At 48.3% G+C, this 21415-nt stretch overlaps 1 protein-coding gene across 5 annotated transcripts in view; it reads right to left on the bottom strand.

Moving 5' to 3' along the window:
- LOC119395608 (trafficking kinesin-binding protein milt) overlaps window positions 1-21415 on the bottom strand; it is a 469019-nt gene that overhangs the window by 331124 nt on the left and 116480 nt on the right. For all 5 annotated transcript variants that reach the window (XM_037662593.2, XM_037662592.2, XM_049416698.1 and 2 more), the window contains exon 5: window positions 3971-4262. In XM_037662593.2, the coding sequence (XP_037518521.1) occupies window positions 3971-4236 (266 nt within the window). In that variant the 5' untranslated portion in view covers window positions 4237-4262. The remainder of the gene's footprint in view (window positions 1-3970; window positions 4263-21415) is intronic.

Consider the following 21415-nt stretch of genomic DNA (forward strand, 5'->3'; position numbering starts at 1 on the left):
TCTGATGTTTATGCTGAAGGAAATCCCTCAGCATCGTATGATCTGTTTGTGTCCAAAGTGAAAGAAATATACAATGTAGCATTTCCTTTCTCCCCTGTGGTCCGGCATAAAAGAGCTAGAAAGGAATGGGTAAATCATGAACTATATAAACGCATTCAGCACAGAGACAAATTATTCAGTTACTTCTTAAAGACCAGAGACCCCCAAATATTTCAAGAATTCAAACAAGTCCGGAACAAACTCAACAGTGATCTGAAGAAAGCAAAATCTGAATACTACACGCGTAAATTTGAAACTTCCATGAATGATGGTCGTAAAATGTGGAACATATACCGCGAGCTAATAGGTTCCTCTTCACAAAATGTTCCGTCAGAGATTGTTGTAAATGATGTTAAGTTTTGTGGTAATGATGCAGCTGATCTCTTCAATAATCATTTTATTAATGCTGGTGCTCCAACCTCTATATCGGGTATTTCCCATAATCGAAATTATGAAAGCTACATCGGTAATCATGTCAGCGAGACAATATTTCTTACGCCTACATCTGAAAGTGAGATTTCTTCCGTTATTAACTCCTTGAGTAACAAGTCAGCCGCTGGAGAGGATGGCATCAAAGCTCAACCTATTAAAGCAGTTGCTCACATAATATGCGGTCCATTGGAACATATTTGCAACAGTATACTTTCCACTGGAATTTTCCTGAAAAAATGAAGGTAGCTCGTGTTGCAGTAATCTTTAAGGGTGGGAATCACAACGACTTAAACAACTACAGACCGATTTCGGTACTGCCATTATTTTCAAAAGTAGCTGAGCGTATTATATATAAGCGCCTTAATAGCTTTCTACTGGATAAGCGTATTATTTCGGATAAACAATATGGCTTTCAAAAGAACAAGTCAGCCGAAATGGCATTATTAACAATCAGAGATACAATTATAAATAATATTGAAGAAAAAAAACTGACCATTGGTATATTTTTAGACTTTCGAAAAGCCTTCGACTCTATAAAGCATGAAATATTGCTTAACAAGCTCCACGTGTATGGCATTCGCGGCACAGCCTTAGAACTTATGAATAGTTACCTTAATTCTCGATTGCAGTATACTTCCCTGCAGGATTACAGTTCACAGAAAAGCTCGATTAAATATGGGGTACCACAGGGTTCAATTTTAGGGCCACTATTGTTTATCGTGTATATAAATGATATAGTACACATTCCACTCACAGATGAAATGATCATGTACGCGGATGACACTAATGTGTTTTTTTCCGGTATTGACCTTCACGAACTAGAAGTTACTGCAAATTCTTGGTTAAAAGAACTTCACCAATGGCTATATGTAAATCAGCTTAACCTAAACGCGAAGAAAACAAAGTTTACGGTTTTTTGTTCCAAGAATAAAGAAATAAGGTACGATGTAAAACTTTTTTATTGTGGATCGCAACTAGAGCATGTGACAAGCCATTCTTTTCTAGGTGTTATATTTCATAAACATTTAAGCTGGTCAGAGCACATAAATAAGGTCCGCACCAAGGTTGCACGCTCTGTAGGTTTACTACGACGAATCCGATGCTATGTGCCTGTCAAGCTCGTCAGACAATTGTACTTTTCACTTGTACATTCGCACCTTAGCTACGGCTTATTAGTATGGGGGAACGGAAACAAAACCGACATAGAAAAACTGGCAGTATTACAACGTCGAGCTGTTCGTTTGCTTAACTCTTCAAATGAATACATAGGGTCTTCTGAATTAATGATGCGCTACAATATCCTTAACATTAGAAACTCTTACAGAGCAAAGATTTGCATTCGGCTATTTAAAGAAGTTTCCAGCAACTTTGAGACATTTTCAAATCGGTACCTCAGTCGAGACACAGGATACAGTTTACGCCACACATCAGTAGTAATAAAGAAGGCCAGGACAAACTATGGTATGCAAACCATTGAGTATGAAACTATGTGTTTATGTAATATGTATCCTAATGTTGTTGAAATAGCCAGAAATTGTAAAACAATTCATGAATTTAAACATCTAATAATGAACATGTTTCTTGCTTCGGAACTGGATGTGTTGTATAAATGTTAATATGTTTGGTTACTGCATTAGTAATGGTACTAAGCGCTACTGTTAGCGAGCATTACTGGTCACTGCATTATTCATTATGTTCTTGTTGTTATTACTGCATTAGTGATTATGTTCTGCTACTATGTCATTACTGTCATTATGTTATTACTGTAAATAGTGATCGTGTTCTTATTGTATTAGTGATTATGTTCTTGTTAATTGATCACGTTCTAGAGAAATTGGAACTTTCGACTCCGCTGTCTCTGCTGCCCCAGCGAGGTAAGGCCTAGTCAGGGGGTTTAAGTCCTCCTTTTGCCTTGCCTCGCGGGCAAACGCTGTATGTGTTATGCCCAAATAAAGTTTACTTACTTACTTACTAGTCCGCTGCCGGCCTCGGCGTGAAAAACTGCCAGAGCATCACGGAGACGCACCGCTGGCAGGAAGCTAGTTGTCGCCGCGTAGATGCAACAAGGGTGATGCCTCTCCGGTGCACGGTATAGGTCATAACAGTACAAACACTCCCACAGCAAACGCGCGCGTAGGCGACGAGACGAAGCAGCGTCAACGCGAAAACCATTGCGACCGGAGGAACACGCTACACACAAGGAAGAACCTGAGAGCCATTCCCACTACGCATGCCACTTGATAGCACCACAGCCTAGCGAGAAGCAGCAGAATGCTCGGGGCACGGCAGAACATTTCTGGGGCGCCACACATATTTACAACAACCAAGAGGAGGTTATGGCGGCATCATGGGAGCCCTCATTAGAAAGGTGCACAGAAACACAGTTAGGCGCGTCTACGCGGTTTGCGAACGTCTCATTTTCTTGGTATCCCAGGCTCTGCTTTAGGCGCAACTTGGAAAATCATGTTGTCAACTCAGCCTTTTTTCCCAACGAAGCTGACGTGGGCATAGAAATTCTGGCTTTCGAGGCTGTTTTGGAGCAGTTCGGCGCAAATTTTGCAATTTTCATGCTTTTGGAGCTGCTTGGCACAGGAAAACGTAATCGTATCAAAAATGCGCAATATGCGCAGCTGTCTCACCCCTGTGCTTCGCCAAACAACGGCAGTAGACAAGATCCCGCATGAGCTAGGAATTGCAGTGAAAAACAGAGAAGCTTTTGCAGCAAGCAGCTGCAAAGCAGGGTAAAAACAAGGTGTAGAGGCCACAATGGAAAGTTGTAATGCGCAACATTCTTTGGTAAGCTCTCCAGCAATACTGGTGGCAACATTGTGTCTATAACGCAAAGGGCGCCATTGCAACAAGAATACATATGGCTCTGTAGAAATCAAATGAAGCTAGGATGGGGAAACCTGAATTTGGGAGCAAATTATCAACCTATAATTATGGGGCCCATATGGAGGAGGCAATCTATGGGCGACCTAGTGGGAGAAAGGAGTCCTTAGCTGGCCAGCATGCACGGGCGAGGGTCTTAGCGAGTGCTTTCTGCTACTCAACGAACATCGTAGCCCCACGCCAAAGCAGAAGTCTTCTTCATGGAAGTGCTGGCGGCACGCGTGTTGTAGCCGATGGCTGTTCACCATTTACGCTTCACAATCCAAGCTTTGCGCAGCTTCTCACTCTGCAGACACAGGTGAAGGGTGAGATCTGGCTCTGCACTGCCGCACCGAGTACTGGCCTACCAAATAAGACGCCTTCAAAGACAGCAACTGCATATTCCAGTACTTTCAAGCATTGTCAAGCGCACAGCCAAAGCGGAAAAAGCTCCCTATTTAATAAGAATTACTGAACCGGCGGCATTCTAAAATTCCATTTCCAGCGCGCGTTGCTACACCCGAAGCAGATAACGCTTCCGCTGATACTGCCTACATTGGCGTCATCTCTTCCAACGGTGGGCCTCGCGCCCTATACACTTAAACAATAAACCAATGGAAAAACTCACTCGGTGGGCGAGGGCAGAGCAGCGTCGGCCTCCTCTTGTGCAGTGTACACCTGCAGAAGGGAGGCCTTGAGGGCCAGCTCGTGGCGCAGCTGCGTAAGCGACTCCTGGGCCTGCAGCAGCTCAGCCTCGAGGGCGTCTGTGCGGCAGGCCAGTTCCCGCTTTTCGCGCAGCAGCCCTTGGCCAATGTGGGCTGCCAGCTCCAGGTCACGCTCCTTCTCCTCCAGAAGCCGTGTCAGGGCCTCCGGGTCACTGTACGTCCGTGTCATCTGGCTCACACGCTCTCCCGACACCACTGAATCAAGCAAAGGCCCACAGAGCTGTAACAAGGCTTGGCAAATGATCAACAGCATAGATGACAAAAAAAACAGGAACGAACATGACAGGGGCAGCCCATTTACACCTCACCAGTAGAAAAAGAAGCATTACACATCAGGAGACAAGATGGTTTTCTTTCCAAGTTCCATAATGTGCCAACACGGTACTCGACAGCCTATAGTGCCCTGATGAGCTATACTGCCCCCCATAGGCGTACACAGGGTTCCCCTTCGGGGGGGGGGGGGGGGGGGGGCGAATGCAGGTGAAGCTTCATCGCAGCGGCACCCCTTCCTATTGGGTCAATGTATGGGGCAGACTTTGCGCCCCGCCCCCTCTTAGGTGACATGGCAGGGCGAACCCTGCCCCCTGCATACGCCTATTTTGCCTTTTACAGCATGAATTGATTAGGCCAGCTTAAAAATTTTGAGCCCCCCTGGCTAAGTCACGTGAAAAACTCAGCTGAAACACGAGCAGAAGCTCATGGCAGCGATAAGTCGGGCTAGTTGGTGGTGGAACTCGAATTCATTTTAGTAGCACAAATTAAATACACACACGTACACGAGACACATCAACAGCACCCATCCTGTCTATGCATCGCCTCTTGTGTGTGTGTGTGTGTTTTTAACTTGCGTTGCCAAAATGGTTGCGAGTACCTGTAGAAGTTCTTTCACATTCTGAGCAATATGCTTATCTGTCTACTCTGTTCACTCCCGTCGCTAATGGCAGCTTCATTTCCCATGGCTGCCTGTTTTTTTTCTTTAACTTACGTGGCAACCCGGGGTTACATGCTGCTGTTATTTGTAACAGACACTAATATTTTTCAAGTGTTATGAGAAAATTTGTGCGTTGTTGTATTGTTAACTTTTTTTTAACAGGAGTTAAGAGCATGCAAGTCCTGTAATTTATAAACGTTTTCCTATGTAAATTCATTTTCGACTGCATAACAGTGGCTCCCACAGTTCAGTGTGAGGAGGTGAATGAAGCAACTCGGTAAACATCCGCAGCTGTTCACGCATGTAGCAAACTCATCATTTTCCTGCAGCATGACCTCCTTGCTTAGCATCAAGTACTGATGATGCTGATGCTCTTGAGGCTGTGCCTATTTTAACAGGTTGCCAAAGGATTTTAGTCCGAGGAGTAGCCAAGAAAAAGGATGAAAAAAAATTGCCTTGGATTAACACGGTTAAACCCTGTTTGCCAAGCGATAGTTCGGTTTAGCTTGCTTTGGGAAAAGACGAGACAATTGGCTTGCAGAGATTTCACTTTATGGTATGTCTTGCTTTAGGCAAGGACGACGAGAAGTCTACACTAGGGGTGTGCGAATATTCCAACTTTCGAATATTTTTCTAATAGTGTCAGCCATTCGATTCGATTTGCACTGGAATTTCGCACTACTCGAAGTATTCATCTTCTGGAAGGTACATACAGTCAACGCCCGATTTTTCACACTCTCTAGGGACCGCGAAATCGTCCAAAAAATTGGGCAATCCAAAAAAAAATTAGCAGTGGCTTAGCTCGGCTATGCCAGGATATACTACGTAGCGTTAGCAAAGGTTCAGCTGATTATTCTTAGCTTTACAGATTTTCTACGATTATTAGCCTTCTTCTGTTCATTCTTCGTACGCTGAACCGCTAATTGCCAGGCAACTACTTCGGGATCCGATGACATAAGCTTCTCGGCTCTTCTGCGCCGTCGAGTAGCATTTGCGCTCTCCTTCTCCATGGCGTTAGCCACCTGCAAACGCCAGTCAGAGGCGCTATCAAGTGGCCCCAGCGCAGCGTCAGATGGCGACTGCACAGCGAAGGCGAACAGCTGCGCCCGCGCCCGCGCCACTGTGTGTATGGCTACGACGTCACTCCTCTCGAATGCGGCGCAGACCAGCAGCGGCGAGCCGCGCACGGTGGTTGCGGAGCTTGCGCGCGTGCCGGCACCAGCCTGTCTGCCGCGCTTACGACGCCCCTCCTCCCGGACGCGCAGACCAGCAGCGGCGAGCCGCACGCGGCTGCGTCAGAGAGCGCGTGAGATGTCAGCTCCGGTGACCCAGCTGTGTGACATCACTGATCCTCGCGCATGTGCAGCACGGCTCATGACGCTCCACGCGAAATCGGCTCCGGCTAGGCAAGTGTAGCTAACACTACAAAACGAATTCATTCCACTCAAGCAGTCGAATCGCCACAGCCACGTCCAAAATAGCTCAATGCATCCCAGTGCACTTATCAGGCATTTTGTTGCGCGCCCTGCAGGCTCTAGTGAATACACGTTCGGTACCTGCCGTGAACCCCGCTCAACTACGTGACAAACGCCAATTGCAAATTTGCGTCTCGTGATCAGCGCCACCGATACCAGCAAAGCGTGGAATAGATTACGGCTCTCTCATATGGAGCGTTTGAAACGATGATGCGGAACATAGACTGTGGCAGAAGAGCGGACAACTCGTCCGGCTCTCCCTGACGCGTGTGCACACGTAAACGACGCGCACGTGCATCGCCGAATCTCCACCGACACGCAACATTTGCTGCTGCGTGAAGCCAATCTTTCCTAGTTGTGTGCAGCACATCGGCAACTAAGCCGACGCTGTCACTGCCAGGGCGCTGGCTGTATCGTACGCACGCATTTTCATGAAAGTGTTCGTGATGCCCACTCCATTTCCGACTGTACAAAGGCACAGCGATGGCGAGCTGCTCTCATTTGTGAAGGCAACAAGTCTGTGCGGCGCATTTACTGGTCTCGCACAAAGAGGCATCTTGAACAGTGGCGTGGCGCATTCGGGTTGTACACATCTACTGCTAGGCCACATGCACTACTGAGCAGTTAGCTGAAGATGCTTATCATAAGGGTTGGGTGCGTTAGCCGCCTGCCACCATCACGCCTCCGTGCATTTCCGGTGCTTATCCGTAAAGAGGTCGCCGTACTGCGCCATGACAGTGGGCCCTTCATGTTTTCGATATGCTTCACCCCATCATACTCCGGCATTGCGGCCAAGCTACCTTTCGGACTCTGCCACGGCTGCAAAGAGATTGATTCACGAAAGCGCTCGTTCTAAATTACGAGATGATAGATGCGGCAGAGGTGGGAACTTTATTTAATGCCGTTTCGCACCTGAAATTTGGGCAGAAAGTTCGAAAAGCCGGACGTCGAAGAGCTTCAGCGTTTGAAATTTCAGATGTTCTTATAAATTGACGTCTATGGGGCAAATTAGGAACTCTTGACTCGAAGGGAACGTGCCCTTGTCCGCCATATCAGTTGGGCCTCCACAGAAGGAGGAGGAGAGGTTGAGGATATAGAGTCGTTTCCTTTCGCATGTAAAGTGATACAACATTTGTTGCACGTAAATAAATACAATTCGGTCTCTGCATTCTTGATAAGACAACTAGCCCCTCCACCAACATAGCCAAAAGAAACGCTTTCATGTTGCTCTCTCATAAGAATATGCTTAGGGATTGTAGAAAAGGAATAAACGCCAGCCACAATAAAAACACTTTCCTCCCGACCAGGGAGAACGGCCCTGGCAACCGTGGAGTACGGACGCTCGTCTCTCGGCTCCTTCGACTACGGCACGTTACGCCGTGCCCGCTCCCCAGCTCTGAATTTACGACGCTGCCGCGTTCCTCGCCGCAAGCAGCCAACGACTTCACTGCTTTGCGCTTGCTTTTCACCGCTCCCCCACGTCTCTGCAGCTCTGAAGTGGTTCCCAGACAGCCGCCCCTGTTGGGGCCCTCGCTGTCCTGGCGTGTTTTTCCTACCATGAGCCAGGAACGCCCATCCACCAGCTCGTCCAAGGCATGTCTTCTGAACCAGATCGCCAAGGGCGTTCGGCCTATTACCCGCTCTGTATCGATGTAGCATTTGTCTGCCTTCACGACAATCTCCGACGAGCATGGAACGCCGTCGTCGACGGCGAACGCCGACGCGCGTCCCTCGGTAACAGCGCAGACACCTGAGGTGAATAATGCGAGGCAGGCCGCTGATCCTGCTGTCTCCAATTTTTCCTCCCAACAACGAGAAGTCGACACTCCGCCCGGGGAAGGGATGGAAGAGGACACTACTCCTTGCGACAACACGGACAACGACGCGGGTGGTTGTTGGAAGACGGTCCAACGCAGCCGACGCGACCGCCACATGCACGCCGAGGTGCAACCCCCTGAAGATACATCGGGCATTCCGGACGCCCCTCAGCATACCACAGACAAGCCGAGCCGGAATCAAAATCCGCCTCCACTTCCTTTGCACGATGAAAAGATAACTCTGCGACCCCACGGTGGACTTTGCCTCGATAGTTGGACGCGCCCAGAACTCGCCAATGCTTTATGGAGCACGGCCGGCTTGACTACCGAAGATCGTCAGAACATCATATTCCGCCTGCGGCCCCAGCAGAACTTGGCAGTCATAAGCACACCCCAGTCACATGTCGCCGACGCATTATACAAGATGCGGGAGCTGAGGCTGGGTCAGCGAGTGTATCCTATCACAACGTATTTTGCTGCCCCAGACAACTCATGCAAGGGCATTGTTCCAGGTCTTGTACCTGGCACGCCGTCGTCCACGCTAGTGGACGAGCTTTTGACACCTGGAACCCAGATTCTTCAAGCACGTATGATGGGTCAGACCAACGTTGCGTTAGTCACCTTTGAAGGATTGAAAGTGCCTCGCTATGTGCGATTCTATGGCGCCGAACTCCGCTGCTACCCTCATCGCCCTCGCCAACTGGTTTGCAAGATATGTCACCGGCTCGGCCACTGGGCTGACCACTGCCCCACGCCACACGTGGTTATTTGCGCAACATGCGGGACTGACAACCCAGCCCCGTCGCATCAATGCACCCCTCACTGCAGGTCCTGCGACGGAAGCCATCCTACATCGGACCCAAACTGCCCACTGCGCGCTCGCCAGACACCGAACAAGGCTTGGGTGCGTAAAGCTCTCAAGAAAGAGCAGCGTGAACTCCAGCCCCCCAGCGCATCTACTTCCAAAGATGTGGCAACGACTGAACACTCACAAGTCCCGACTTAGGGGATACTGCGAGCGCGTTCGAAATCCCGCTCGAGACCCCGTCGCAAATCCAAGACCCGTTCCAAGTCTCGGTCCCGATCCCGCGGAACATCAATGCGGCCGCCTGACAAACGCCCTCCTGACCCACCTTCACCACCCTCACAACAACCCTACAAGAAGGCCCTGCTGACCAACGCCTCTGCCAAGGTGGCCCAGGCCCCCACAGAGACGCAGAGAATCTCGGCGCAGAAAACAGCCACACAGGCACCTTGGGAGGTAAGTCGAGCGGCGGATCTCCCACAGCTCGCTATAGCCCATACTTCGCTTTCTACTCCGTCCGCTCTCACTACCTCATCCTCTACTCCCGATCCTCTGGTAGAAATCGCCCGTTTATGCCGTGACATGGACCCCGGACTAGGGATTCCTCCCATGCTTTTTGTTCTACGTACATAATAAAGATGTTTCTCTCTCTCCCGACCAGACGGGACAAACGCTGGATTTCATGCCTAATGATCCTTTGTAGCTTTTTTTCTGTAATTCTGCTTCGAAGTATTAAAAAATTATTCGACGACTACTATTCAAAAAATGTTCGATTCGCATTCACATTTTATTATTCGAATTCGCTTCACAGTCAAAATTTTGCTATTCGCACAGCCCTAGTCTACACCCTTTGACTACACGCCGCCACAAGGGAGGTTACATGTTGCGCTATATCAGACAACACACAGATGCGGCTCGGCGCCATTAGCGCTCTCCGCACGAATGTGCAGCGAACTTGGATGCAGCCAGTGCCTCTGACAGTGGTGGCACAACACACTCACCTTCACCCAATGCTCGTTTTTGCGCTAATGTTTGTTGAAGGTCATTTGCCAGCGTCGACCTTGGCTGAGCTTCAAGGTCAAACGCATGCAGAAAGACGTGTTCTGTGTTTGCACTGGGAGAAAAAGAGCTATGGAACTCTCTAAATAATTAAAGGAATGGTGCATGCATGTCGCTCAATATTGCCCATGAGCTACATTTATGAATGAAATGCAGCAGCAAGCATAAAACGAAAATGTCTGTGATGTTGCAAACGTGTGTTTTGTGAACTTCAATCTTAACGGTAGCCTGGTTCATCCGATGTAGAATGTGTGGTATGAATATGTGTCACAGTTCACTATGAATACTTCGAAAAGCAGAAAAACTGACTGGGAGGAGCTAACGCCACCTCATAGCATCCCAACATTCTGAAAACAAAGATGTTTAATTTCTCATGATGCTCTCATGTTACCATAAGTCTGCACAAAGAAGCAAAATCAATATGACGCAGTGCATGGCTGAATAAGCAAAATATTCTCTTCTTATTGAAAATTTCAAACGTTTCCACAGCTCTTATAAAAAATTACAGGGCATTTCACTCACTTACAGGGCATTTCACAAGCGCGAGCAATGCGCAAACAAATGTGTGCTATCCCGTTGTGCATTGTCCTAGAACGTTACTTTAGGTTAAGCAGGATGACTGCTGTCCTCAACATTTCAAGGGAGTGTGTATGGAGCATGGTATCGTTTCCACAGGCAAGTTCACAGCTGGCCCCCAAATGCCGTATTACCACAATTGTAGAAAAGTCGTTGAATTCATCTAAACAGTCTCCAGAAGGATTTCAGCTACTATGCAAATGAGTTGAGCTTGGAAAGTGAGGTGATTTGGGCGGATACACGTACGCATTCGAAGTTCAGAAAGACGGGATCTGAGCTTTCCAAAGCGAGCCTAGACTGTTCTGCAACAACTGAAGATTGTTGTCAGCCTCCGGACGCTCTCGCTTTAACACAGAATCCACACCTCGTTGGCAGAAACAATGACTCACAGATGCCACAGACACACAAAGAAATTAGCCCTGTCAACGTAACGCGACACCACAGCGCAGATGTGGAGTCGGCTACCACCAGAGACGAAACGAGGGAAAGATCCAGGTAGGTGGAGACACTCTGTTGACCTCTTCTGGCAATTGTAAGGGCACCCATTCGCTTGAGCATCACCACAGGTCATGGACAGAAATGCTGGCTTTTTGCTGGGCTAGCAATGGGGCTGACCAGCTATGCCTTGACCCAAGCACTGTGAAAGCATAGACTGAGATGTGCTCTTGTCTCCCAGTGCAACCAGACACCACGTGAGTTAATTTATTTAGTACGTCAATGGTTGTTCACCTACCCCCGTTGTTGTTCGCAGCTCACACACACCTGCTCCGCAACACTTAGCCTTCTTTCTCCACTTTGTCTCCATTGCTCTGCGCGGACACGACGCCGATTTCACAGATGGGGCATCCACACTTGTGCACAGAAACGAGCGAGAAGACAATGGGCACCTATCACAGCTACCAGCTGCTCGTGACACATATTATCCTGGCAAAACTCTTGACGCTTGTCGTAATCTGTCATAATGGGTCTAACCCGTAGTGTGTATTTTCATGCACTAAGAGAACTCTAAATAAAAAAACGAATGAGAATGAATGAGCCATTTCATGACTATTCACCGTGCCAAGAACTAACATAAGGACGAGAAGAAAACCTTATGTGCAGCACTAAAATAACAGAATAAGAAACAAAATGAAGAAAAAGAAAGAAACAGCCTACCCTAAAAGCACACGTTATGTATCAGTTAAACTCATCACCATCCAAAATAAACACTTGACGAGCAATTATGGTTTCAGTATTTATGTGTCGTACATAGCGAAGTGTCTGGCACGGAAATGAATCTCGTTAGTCGCACACATGGTGCAAGAAATACTTAGGTGAGCCAACGACGCGAAGGGAGCGCTTGTTGGGGAGAGACGGTTAATGTTCTCGTTTTCCGCGTGCCGAGAGATGGCGCGCCAGACTGAGGACCGTGGCGGGCTGCTGGCAAATTCTGCAAAGCACCTCCGGCACGTGGACGATGGTTTCCAAATCTGAAAAACAGAGTTATCACGCGATATCGACCACCCGAAGTCGCGCGAAAGGCCTCGTCGCTGTGCAGTGCATTTTCGCGCATATGGAGTTTGGCCTTCTCTGTCCACGTGCTATGTTAGCCGTGCAGTGCATGCACTTTTTCTTGTCGCTGCCGTTGCTTTTTGAGCTCATTTTTGAAAATGTCATAGTGGTCAAGTGTTTTTCTGCTGCGGAAGAATGGGCAAGTGCCTTGTGCCCTTTTGCAAAAGTGGTTACAAATCTTGCAAAGAAAAGTACGCGCTTTTCACGCCGCCAGCTAACGTGATAAGAGGGTGCTATTTCTTCTACCAAATACTTCAGGCACCGTAGCATTTGTCATATTCGCTATATGCACACTGGTTAACTGGAAGAGCTTTAACAGTAGGCGCAGGCTCCGGCCGCTGTGCACACGGTGACGTTGCGTCCGCTTTCACGGGTCATAGGCCCGTATTCACAAACCAACCTTATCTTAACGCTATAAGGCGGCCTTTCGTAAGGAAGGGAAAAGTGTAAGGATAAGAAAAGGTCACAGTGCGTTTCATAAACACGCCTTATTCGTTTTTAAGGTAGCCTTACGGAAGGCGGCCTTGTTGTTATAAGGAACGAGCATGGGAGCGAGGGTATAAACTTTTACTGGCTCATTGTTGGTTTGTTAGCAAGAAATAAAAGCTGTATGCTCCTCAAAACAATAAGAAAAATGCAGGAACGCATACCCGTGCAAGTCTGGGTACGAACGCGCCTCGTCTGGCTGCGCCGTTTGCTCCTTTTCTTTGTTAACATTTTTTCCATTGTCATAGCAACCGGCGGCACGCGTAGACGCGCCGGCACATGCGGAGTCAGATGCGCTGGTCCACGAAGCGCTGGTTTCTACGAGAGCACCGACAGGCGCGTGAAGTTGCGAGCGGTTTTTGTCCGTCTGCCTGCGTGTGTGCGTGTGTGGCTGTTTGCGTGGGTCATACATAGGCTTGTTATTGAGTGCGACAGAAAGGCGAAAAATGAATTTCACTGAAGATCGAGCGCTACTCGTCGACTTGAAAGCATCGCATTGTGATAGCAAAAAATTGTGATATAGCACGCGGTGTTGGTGAAAGACAACGCGAGAAAGTGGGAGCAGCTCAAAGCAGCAAGAGCGACGTGCGGCTGTGCACCGAGCAGCGGCTACGTGAGTGCAAAAATAGGTTAAAAATATCCCATCCTGCAGAGAAACACGTCGGTTTCCGCGCCGTACCCCGACTGATTTTTTCACACGTTTAATAATGCGGGGCAGTGTGCAAGTCACCATTCACGATTTGAAAAGCACCTGCGCCGCAAAAACAGAGCGCCACCAGCAGCTGAAGGACCGGTGGCACGGGAAAACCGACATAGTGAGGGCCATTTCCAGCCGCAAGCTCGGCGACATGAAGTGCTCGCTTCGATAAGCGGAATATGCTCAGCAACACACAGTCGCTGAACTCTTCCATGGAATTTTGACGGTTCCTGCGTACGTCACCTTTTCTTTAATGACATTGTGAAGCTTCTCGCGTAATCAGCCATAGCGCACCGCATAAGTGGCCCCTTAAAGTACCTGCCGGGCTACCTTATCGAACGCCACCTTTTCACGGCGATAAGGTTAAGGAAAGGCTGGATTGCGGCATAAGGTTTGTTTATGAAACGCATTAAGGTGCCGAAAAGGTAAGGAGGGCAAAAGATAAGGATAAGGTTGGTTTGTGAATACGGGCCATAGAGTGCCTCGATGCAGTCAAGGCAGCCTACCGGGTCAAAGTTGGTAACGCCATCTCTCGGGCTTCTTACGAAGCAGAACATTGTCGCGTAACGGGTAGTCTTGGTATTCGCTCACCTAAAGTATTTCTTGCACCATGGCCGCGCATCACCTTGTGCGTGTCTTCACGTCAGTTCTTGAAAGCACAAACAGCACGAGGTCATAGCAACTTATAGCAGCTTTACTTGTAAAAGTGAAGCAGCATTTGTGCACATTGTGCAGTGCTTGCTCTTTCCTCCTGAGACCCTGCTGCGAGAATTTTTCCAATATATTGGACACTACGCAATGAGACAGTACTCCTACGTCAATGCATTCATCATGATAAAAACCCCACTGTACAATCCATTAGGCACCTCCTAGCACCATCTATGCAGTATTGATGAAAACACATCGTTCTCATTCGCGCCAAAACAGTTAAAAAGTGACGGCATTAAACGGCGCAAAATTTTATTGAACGAGCTGGAGAAGAAACTAGTATTTTTCTTAATTCAAGCTGCTTCCAGGGCATATATACAATTTTATAATAAGGTCACTACAACAGTCAAAGCGCAGAAATACGTAAATTGAACTATTCGTGCGCTTGCTGATATCGACTGTTCCTATGATTTCACATGTCCAATAATATGTTGGACACCGGGACTCAACCAGGTTACCGTGCACCTGTGATGGCCATGTTAGAAACAACGGATGACTACTGTCGGTATTTAGTGGCTTGTGGATGAAATCGTGCCTTTTTTTTTTTTTTGTCTTTAGGTGACCAGCTTCACGTGCCTAATGTCAAGGCTGACACAATTTTGCAAAGAATTGCCAAATGAAACACGTAATTGGACTGTCCGACAGCAGCAACAACACTTTTTTTTGGATACAAACTGCACTCTCTACAGAAATGGCACAAAGAAATACAGTGAATTCAGAAGAACTCGGTTAAGACACATTCTCACTACACACGGGAACATTTGTTTGGTTTCTCATAGACTCCATGCAAAAAAGAACGCTTCAGATGAACAGGTACTTTTCTGTTAAGATGAACTTTCGCAGTGACCGATAACACTAGTGATTCTGCCCAGTGAACATTGCAGTCTTGGTGGGGCATTCAGGTGACCGTGGGAAAGAAAAAAATTGGCGTAGCTTGCACAGGAGGCGCAATGCTAAAGGGACAGCGGAGCTGATTGGCACCTATGTAGTCCTTGCTCCTGCTGTTTTGCTAAGCTTTGCAAATTTTCTCTTTCTTTCTTCCTCTTTTCTCTGTCTTTTTTTCTGTTTATTTATTGCTCTCTATATTTCTTTTCTCTTGTTCTTTCAAGCTCCTCCTTTTCTCTCTGCATCTCTATTTCTTTCTGTGCTAAGCTTTACTCTCCTCCTCACCATCATTTCTCTTTCCCGCCCCGTTGCTACACCACACCATACAAAGCTATGATATGCTCTGCTAGCGTGCCTGAATAGCCGAGTGCTTAGGACACGCGTCTTCGGATCGCGGGTTCGAATCCTGCCTCAGGAAGAATTCTTTTTTGCCAGGAATTTCTCTCCCTCTCCTTCTCCCTCTCTCACCCATCGGGGCTATTACAGGCCACTCCAGAGAAATTAGCGCATCTGTTCTGGGAGCAAAGCAGAAGGAGGCGAAAATGAAGAAAAGGATCATGATGATAATCATTTCTGTTTCCAACAAAGAAATAGGGGATATTCATAATGCTTGGTGCTCCGGCAACACTGGGCGCTCCCGCCATTTTTTGTTGGGCGCCGTCGCGGAATCGTCTGCTAGTGACTCCATGAGGAAAGGCCACGGAGAGGTTGAGCAGCACTCGTTGGCTAAGCTTTCGGGCCAAAAAAATGCGGCCGTTTTTTTTTTTTCTTTTTTTGAACGTTACCCGCAGCACCATTTAGGCATTATTGCGGGGGGCACAGTCCTTCATAGAATGAATCCGCAGTCTTGCGGCCAACCAAATCGGCTGGTAACATGTTCCATTCGGCAATTGCTTGTGGGAAAAACGAATGTTTAAACAGATCAGTTCTGGGAGTGTATGACTGTACTTTAAATTTGTGGTCACGACGAGAGGACTGATAATGGGCTGGTTTTAAGTAATCTGAAGGATTGATCCCTGTTTTCTTGTTATAGATGGAGTAAAATATTTTTAATCTCAGATTACGTCTTCAGTTTTGTAAAAAATGCCAATTAAGATCTCTCTTCATATCTCGCGAGCTTTCAGTTCGGTCATATTTACCCAGAACGAACCTTGCTGCGAGGGTGCGCTCAAGTGCATGAATGTGTACTTTTTGAAACGGATCCCATACAGGACAGGCGTATTCCAGTATAGGTCTAACATAGACATGGTATGCAGCCTCTTTTACTTCTGTGGTTACATGTTTAAGATTTCTTTGTAAAAAACCAAGGGCTTTTCCAGCTCTGCTGACCACAGTGCCAATGTGTTCAGACCAGCCTCCATCCTCAGAAAACGTAACTCCCAAATACTTGTATTTGTCTTCTTTTCTAATAACATGATTGTTTAAGACGTATTGATTCATCAACCTATTGACCCTTTTAGTAAAGCTAATGTGAACGCACTTATTAGTGTTTAGCACCATGTCATTATTTTTACACCATACCTCCACATGATTAAGGTCTTCCTGAAGCTGTGTGGAATCCGTTTGGTCGGTCAAGTCGGTATACAGGACACAATGATCAGCAAACATTCTAATACGACACTTAATTACATCCAAAATATCATTAATATACACAAGGAAGAGAAGTGGGCCCAGTACGGAACCCTGGGGTACCCCTGATGTCACTGAAACTAAACGTGAACATGATCCACCTAAAACTACCTTCTGTTTCCGTGCTGTTAAATAGTCCGTAATCCATCGGCAAATGGTTTGATCAATGTTCAAATTCTGCAGTTTTTGTATGAGAACCGAGTGTGATACCGTATCAAAGGCCTTTCTGAAATCCAAAAATAAACAATCTATCTGTCCTCAATCATCTAACGCTGATGCTATGTCATGATAGAATTCAATTAATTGGGTTGTACATGAAAACCATTGTCTAAACCAGTGTTGTTTAGGATTAAAAAATTCAATTGAAACCAGTGTTGTTTAGGATTAAAAAATTCAATTGAAGCCAGGTGATTCATTAAAGCAGAATATAAAACATGTTCAAGTATTTTACAACAAATCGGTATCAGAGAAATAGGTCCTGTAATTGGATACATCTGATTTAAAACCACTTTTGAAAACGGGCACAACATTAGCTACCTTCCAGTCATCAGTAAGCTTGCCTTCATCTAGGGATTTTTTATATTGTAGCGGGGTTGCAGCTATGACTATGTGGAGGTGTGCGAAGAAGAGGCAGACGACGTGTCGGTGTTCTGAAAGTAACAACCGCCATCTTGACTGCTGGACTATCCTACATTGTAAGTAAGTTATAAATATATTCGCAACATTTTGGTGGAAGTGCTGGGTACTACGCAAGACGGAACTCCACAGCGGACGTGTCCTGGACAGCCTCAATATGTCAACAGAAAGCAACTCTGCTGCTGCCGCTTCGACCGCGACTCCGGTACAGCCGGTACAGCCGGTCATATTGACTCCACCGCGCGATCCCGGTAACTTCTGCGGCACCGACCACGTTGACGTCGATGACTGGATTGCAAAGTACGAGCGGTTTGCTGCAGTCTACCAGTGGGACCCTACAATGACGCTTGCCAACGTTGTCTTCTATCTCTGCGGAACAGCAGGCACGTAGTTTCAGGCTCATGAAGCTGACTTAACCAGTTGGGATGCCTGTAAACAGAAGCTTCGCGACCTATTTGGTAGAGCCGTCGGACGCCAGCGGGCCGCTTCTAAAGAACTCTCCTGTCGGGCACAAACTTCGACCGAATCGTATGTCTCCTACATCCTTGACGTCCTGGCCCTTTGCCGACGTGTCGGCACCAACATGTCAAAAGGTGACAAAGTAAGCCATTCGCTCAAGGGAATTGCGGATGATGCTTTTAATTTACTGGTGTCTAAAGACTGCTCAACCGTGGACGACATCATCAAAGAGTGCCGCCAGTTCGAAGAACTGAAGAGTCGCCGCATTGCCCAGCATTTCGTGCGACTTCCGAACACGGCCGCTACATCATCCTGCGAGGACCTTCAGCCGCCATGCTGTCAACCGCCTACCACCGAGAGCGTCGTTCGCATCGTGCGCCGAGAAATCGAGGCGGCGTCGCCACCATCTTTCCTGACACGGCCATCTCATGATTCTCGATTAACGATCTCGTTGATACAGCAGGTTGTGAGGGAGGAGCCTGCAAATGTCGGACTGCAGCCGGTGTGTTCGTTGACGGAACCTCGTGTCAGTTCCATAACGCCTCCTCGTGCACCGGAAATGTTTCGCCGCTATCGTGACCCTGCCCAGTGGAGAACGCAGGACGACAAGCCGATCTGCTTTCGTTGCCACGGTATAGGACGTATTTCCCACTACTGTCGTTCTCGCACCTTTCCATGTCGCTCATTTTCTGGCTATCGACGGGACGACAACCACCGGCCCATGCAGTTTCCCGCTCGTGACGGTGGACCATACGCTGAGGCTCCTGCCACATCGGTCCGACGCTCCAGCCGTTCGCCGTCCCCAAGCGATCATCACTCCCGGTCACCTCAGCCCCGTCGCCATTCGTCGCCCCGCCCTACTGGATGCCTATACTTGGAAAACTGAGCAATGCAGCTCCCGGAGGTAACGCTGCATTCGACCCCCGACCTGAAAACCCTCTGCTGACCCTCACTACGGACCAGAACCTGCTTGCTGTGGATGTGGATGGCCTGCCTGTTACTGCCCTCATTGATACCGGCGCACATATTTCTATTATGAGCTCTGATCTCCGTGCACGATTAAATAAGGTCCTTACGCCGCCAGAGTCCCTATTTGTACGTTTCGCTAGTGGAGGAACTCCGGCTGTACTCGGAATGTGCACGGCACATGCGAGGTTCTCCGACCGCCAGACGTCCGTTGTTTCATGTTCTCGCTCATTGTCCTCATGATGTCATCCTCGGACTCGATTTCTTGTCTGACCACTCTGCTGTCATTGACTGCTCGTCCGGTGTTGTACAACTTGACTTGCCTGCATCTGCCGACGTGTCGGAGGTGGTTCAGACCAAACTTTCGTGTGCCGAGGCTATTCGTCTGCCGCCACAAGCCCTAACTTGCGTCGCTGTTGAACCCTATCCCAGTGTACCGGATGGGGATTACATGGTGTCTCCCTCTCCCAGTGTTCTACTGGCCCGCAACGTCTCCTCTCCATACACAGTTGTAACTGTTACAGTGAACAAGACGTGCCTTCCTCTTCTGAACTTCGGATTCAGCCCTCAAGTCCTACCACAAGGCATTGCTCTCACTACTCTGTCACCGTCGCACGAGTGCCAGATCTCATCGGTGTCACCTGAACTGCCCGCTGTCATCTCTCCGAACCCGCATAGAGTTGACGCAGTCACCTCTTCTACATTGCACAACAACATAACCAAGATGATTGCCTTAGACCTTTTGCCCTCTCAAGTTAAAGACCTCAGTGATCTCCTTATGATCTATTCTGACATATTTGACTTCGACGGTAGGCCCTTAGGTCAAACCTCGCAAGTCAAGCACCGCATAGATACCGGTGATGCAGCTCCAATTCACAGGCGTCCTTACCGCGTTTCACCATCAGAGCACCGAGTTATTCAACAGGACGTCGACAAGATGCTCACAAAAGGCATTACTGAGCCTTCTTCGAGTCTGTAGGCTTCCCCTGTAGTCTTAGGTAAAAAGAAAGACAACACCTGGCGTTTCTGCGTGGATTATCGGCATTTAAACAAGATCACCAAAAAGGATGTCTACCCGCTTCCTCGTATCGATGATGCCCTGGACTGCCTTCATGCTGCTGCCTATTTTTCTTCGATACACCTACGCTCTGGTTACTGGCAAATCGCCGTAGACGACCTCGACCGTGAGAAGACTGCCTTTGTAACGCCTGACAGTCTCTACCAATTCAGAGTCATGCCGTTCGGCTTGTGCAATGCGCCGGCCACATTAGAGCAGATGATGGACACGCTTTTGCGCAGCTTTAAATGGTCTATCTGCCTCTGTTACCTGGACGACGTCATTGTATTTGCCCCCACCTTTGAATCTCACCTCGACTGACTTTCGTCCATTCTTTCAGTGTTTCGTGCAGCTGGGCTACAACTTAATTCATCGAAATGCCACTTTGGCCATCGCCAAGTTGCTATTCTAGGGCATCTCATTGACTCATCTGGCATCCGACCCAATCCCGACAAAGTTCGCGCTGTCCTCGATTTTCCCGTACCAACTTGTGCCAAAGACGTTCGAAGTGTTGTAGGCCTATGCTCATATTTCCGACGATTCGTCAGAAACTTCGCAGATACTGCCCGCCCCCTCACTGATCTTCTCAAGAAAGATGTGCCATTTTGGTGGGGTCCTGACCAAGCCAGTGCTCTTTCCCGCCTCATTACGCTGCTCACCACACTGCTGATCCTCGCCCACTTCGACGCGTCTGCTCAAACCGAGGTCCGCACCGACGCTAGTGGTTACGGCATTGGCGCTGTGTTAGCCCAGCGTCAATCCGGTCATGATAGAGTTCTTGTGTATGCCAGCCGGCTCCTTTCCCCTGCCGAATGCAGTTACTCTATTACTGAGCGCAAGTGCCTGGCGCCTGTATGGGCAGTTGGTAAATTCCGCCCCTATTTATATGGTCGACCTTTCACCGTTACCACAGACCACCACGCTCTATGCTGGCTTTCAGCACTCGGAGATCCAACAGGGCGCCTAGCTCGTTGGACTCTGCGCCTCCAGGAATTCCCGTACACAGTGGTCTACAAGTCCGGCCGTCTACACCAGGACGTTGACTGCGTTTCTCGGTACCCCGTCGACGATCCAGACCTCGTAACGGATGACACGTCCATCTGTATCTCCTCGCTCTCTGCTTTCGGCAACATCGGTGACGAGCAACAGCGTGACGCGTCCCTACGAGATATAATCACCCGCCTGAATACTGACTCGACGGACAGTTCGCTTCGCATGTTCGTCATTATAGATGGCATCTTATACCGCTGGAACGTGTGCCCAGTGGGACAGGAACTGCTAGTTGTAGTACCTACTCATCTCCGCTCGACCGTACTTCAGCAACTACATGATGTACCAATGGCCGGCCACCTTGGTGTTGCCAGAACGTACGACCGTGTCCGCCGACGCTTTTTCTGGCCCGGCCTCTACCGTTCCGTACATTGTTATGTCGCTTCTTGCGAGCCGTGCCAACGCCGGAAAAGGCCAGCTGTACACCCCGCCGGGCTCCTTCAACCTATCGACATACCTGCTGAGCCTTTTTTTTCGTGTCGGCCTCGACATTCTGGGACCTTTCCCACTTTCTCACAACGGTAACAGATGGGTCGCCGTCGCTACGGATTATTCTACCCG

The sequence above is a fragment of the Rhipicephalus sanguineus genome, chromosome 6, assembly GCF_013339695.2.
Source record: "Rhipicephalus sanguineus isolate Rsan-2018 chromosome 6, BIME_Rsan_1.4, whole genome shotgun sequence".
In the NCBI taxonomy this organism is placed as follows: Eukaryota; Metazoa; Arthropoda; class Arachnida; order Ixodida; family Ixodidae; genus Rhipicephalus; species Rhipicephalus sanguineus.